At 33.9% G+C, this 3,490-nt stretch overlaps 1 protein-coding gene across 1 annotated transcript; it reads right to left on the bottom strand.

The window, feature by feature from the left end:
- Positions 1-570: 570 nt before the first annotated feature.
- LOC126909697 (uncharacterized) lies at positions 571-1,413 on the bottom strand. Its single transcript, XM_050692129.1, has one exon. It carries the CDS (start codon positions 1,411-1,413, stop codon positions 571-573), a length of 843 nt encoding a protein of 280 aa, XP_050548086.1.
- Between the last annotated feature and the right edge of the window lie 2,077 nt (positions 1,414-3,490).

The following is a 3,490-nucleotide window of genomic DNA, read 5'->3' as shown; positions in this document are numbered from 1 at the left end:
ATAACAAAAACAACTATAATCTAGGAACAAATTTCGCAACAACTAAAAACGTAAAAGGTAATACATAAATACAAAAAAAAAAATTAATATACAAATAATCATTAGAAACAAATTCATTATGGAAAAATTATGATTAATCCCACATGGGATATTACACATATATATTACAATAACTACGAATTATAAGAAATTTAAATAAATTACAAACTGGCTACAAACTGTTGCCTTCAAAAGGTAACGGACATAATAACCTGACCGCTCGTGAAAACTCGCCGACGTTAGTACGGACCTTTGCTGATCGTGCCACGTTGTCATCGTCACAGTATAATTCCATTACACGCCCAACTTGCCATTTGAGTGGTGGTAAATTTGTCTCTTTTACCAACACAATAGTTCCAATTTGTAACTTAGGCCCTTTCGTGCTGGACCATTTGGTTCTTTCCTATAGTTGAGATAAGTACTCTTGGTGCCACCGTTTCCAAAGTACTTGGGTGTAATGAGAGACTATTCTCCACCTATTTAAGTGAGTAATAGGCGTGGTCGTCTCGTCCTTTTCCAGTATGGAAGTCATTATATCGCCAATAAAAAAAGACCTGTTGTGAGATAGGTTAGATCAGCCGGATCAGAGGATACTGGAGTTATTGGTCGCGAGTTAAGTACAGCTTCCACTCTCGTTAGTACAGTTAATAATTCTTCGTACGTGAGCCGAGCTTCTCCTAAAACGCGATATAACAAACTTTTCATACTTTTGACCGCAGCCTCCCAAAGTCCACCGAAATGTGGTGCACGGGGTGGTATAAATCGCCATTCAATTCCTTTGTCGGCTAGATGAGAGAAAACGGATCGCTGATGTTCTGGGGACTGGAAAAGTGCGTACACCTCCTTTAAATGCCGACGCATGCCCACAAAATTTCGGGCGTTATCACTGTAAATTATTGAACTTTTGCCACGTCGATCAAAAAATCTGTTCAACGCCTGTAAAAATGTTTTCGTTGACAAATCACTCACGAGTTCGATATGTATCGCCTTTGTCGCGAAACATACAAATATGCTGATGTATCCTTTGTTACATGGTGCCTTACGACGCAAGCTCGTTCTTATCATGACTGGACCCGCAAAATCTACACCACATATGACAAATGCTCTTCCACTCTGTACCCGTGAACCAGGCAGACTCCCCATGATCGGTTGTACTATTTGAGGTTTCAATTTAAAACATTTAACGCAATTGTGTACTATAGTACGAGCCAAACTTCGCGTTTTTAAAGGCCAGTAGCGCTGCCTAATAGAGGCCACCAAGGCTTGAGGTCCACTGTGCATCAAATCCATGTGTTCTTTACGGAATAATAATTTTGTGTAAAGACAATTATCCGGCAATACAATTTGATGTCTCTGGTTGTCATTTAACGCCATAGCGTATTATAAACGTCCTCCGACGCGTATAATATTATTCCCATCAATATTTGCACTAAGACGCAGTAGTTTACTTTTTTTTGACACATTCGCATTTGCACTATTTAACTCTCTCAATTCTTGCCGAAAATGTGCGCGTTGAATTATTTTGATGATTGTCTTATTTGCCCTAGTTCGTTTACCGTTAACGGCCCGTTATTTTTATCACCTACTGCTCGATTCATGTTATACCGGCAGCGTAGACAATACGCCGTCACTCTGATGATAAATAATAACGACGGCCTTCTAGATAACAACGAATAACATTTATCGTGCGCTACGCATGCGACAGTCGTAATTGTTGTTTCGCCCGTATTTTTGGCTTCTAGTATATTGTTCGTATTACTGTATTGTACACATGACTTGGGCCATTTCTCGTACTCCTCCTTCAACCAATGGGGACCGTTCCACCACATGGCGTTAATTCGCAATTCGTTTGGAGTACAGCCACGTGATATTAAATCAGCAGGATTGTCCTCCGAGTTTAGTTAGTTTCAGTTAGTGTATTCATAAACTCACAATAATGAACCTTATTACCAATGATAATAAATGTTGTGTACCAGCGAATATCAATGTCATTAAATTCAAAATAAGTGTTTCTACTAAAAAAACAAAGTTGATGCCCCATATAAGGCATAAGGGATGAACTAAAAAAGTATTACATAGTTAATAATTCAAGAACAATGTGTAACTAAAGAAATTCAAAAAAAATTATATTTATTCAATAATTAATTGAGTTGGTTATGATAAAAAAATCACTTTTTATGATTTATTTTTCAGCATAAACTATATTAAAATAAAGTATGCCAACTTGCCCCACATCAGAGGAAAGATGAATAATTTTAATTGTTTTCATTATGTAATATGATATATTTATATGTGTCGTAGTGAAGAATACATATATGTAAGATACATAAATGTAAAACAGGTATTTTATTCTTGAAGTATATGCGTTATGTATAATTTGCAAATAATAATCCGATTAAAATTTAAACATATTATGTATATTTTAAATATTATAGTAATTGTAACAACAGAAAGTCATTTTTCAATAACTTTTTAATATTTTTGGTATACTAATTTTTTGCAAAAATTCAAACGTTCCTGTTAAAAATGAGCCAGGATGTATAGCAGATCGTCTCGTATAACAGGCCCTTTTAATAACACGTCATTCAGACTAAGACCCGAGTCGGTTTTCAAAACGACTCGAAGCTTTGTGGTTGTGCTATTATTATTTATGACGGCATGACGAGATAAATAATGACAATGAGTCTCCTTTTCTTTTGACTCCTCATCAGTCACAAGTTCCATGTGTCCTAGCTTTTCGTACTCGTTCATAAATTTTGAATACTCTGCTCGTATATCGGCATTTGTTTGCGGACGACGATCCAACGATAAAAATCGCCTTTTTGACGTTTCATATGATTTGCCCAATTGCCTTGCGTTACTTTTGAATGGCAATTGTACCACGAATCTTCCATGTTCATTGCGCTGAACTGTGCGATCAATATGTTTCTTTCACGCTTTTTCTTCTAATAAAATGATTTATTACGATATAAATACTAAAAATAAGATAACTGATTTTAATGAAATTTTGGGTTCTTCCGTAAACTGTTAATAGTAATTATATAAGTTCCTTACCTTATATCAATCTAAACATAACCATTTTTTAAATTTGCATACAATTTTCTGTATAAAGATATCAATTTAAAACCTGCACGTAGAATTACAAAAAAGGTAAAAGTTAAAATATTTTTAAATTAGAAACTTTCATAATGATCAACTGGATTATTTTTAACATATTAAAAATGAAATCAGTTAAAAATGTAAATACTCGTTTTTAGATATTAATAATTATATCATAAAAAAGGAACCATAGAAATAGTGATAGGATTTTACTGTGTAATTTAGTATAAAAACAAATTTTATACAACTATTGATTTTGGAAATATTTATTTAAAAAAATATTGTTGAATTTATAATTTTTTATAGAATGTATTTGTCTAAATTCCTAAAATTAAGAGATTTTTTTCCCAAT

The sequence above is a fragment of the Daktulosphaira vitifoliae genome, unplaced genomic scaffold (genome assembly GCF_025091365.1).
Source record: "Daktulosphaira vitifoliae isolate Bord-2020 unplaced genomic scaffold, ASM2509136v1 Scaffold_941, whole genome shotgun sequence".
NCBI lineage: Eukaryota > Metazoa > Arthropoda > Insecta > Hemiptera > Phylloxeridae > Daktulosphaira > Daktulosphaira vitifoliae.
Note: the sequence above shows the minus strand (reverse complement) of the source record. Positions and strands in the feature narration are given on the sequence as shown.

What these genes read in the sequence shown, in the direction of transcription:
- LOC126909697 (XM_050692129.1), bottom strand. Translation starts at nt 1,413, where the DNA reads ATGGCGTTAAATGACAACCAGAGACATCAAATTGTATTGCCGGATAAT.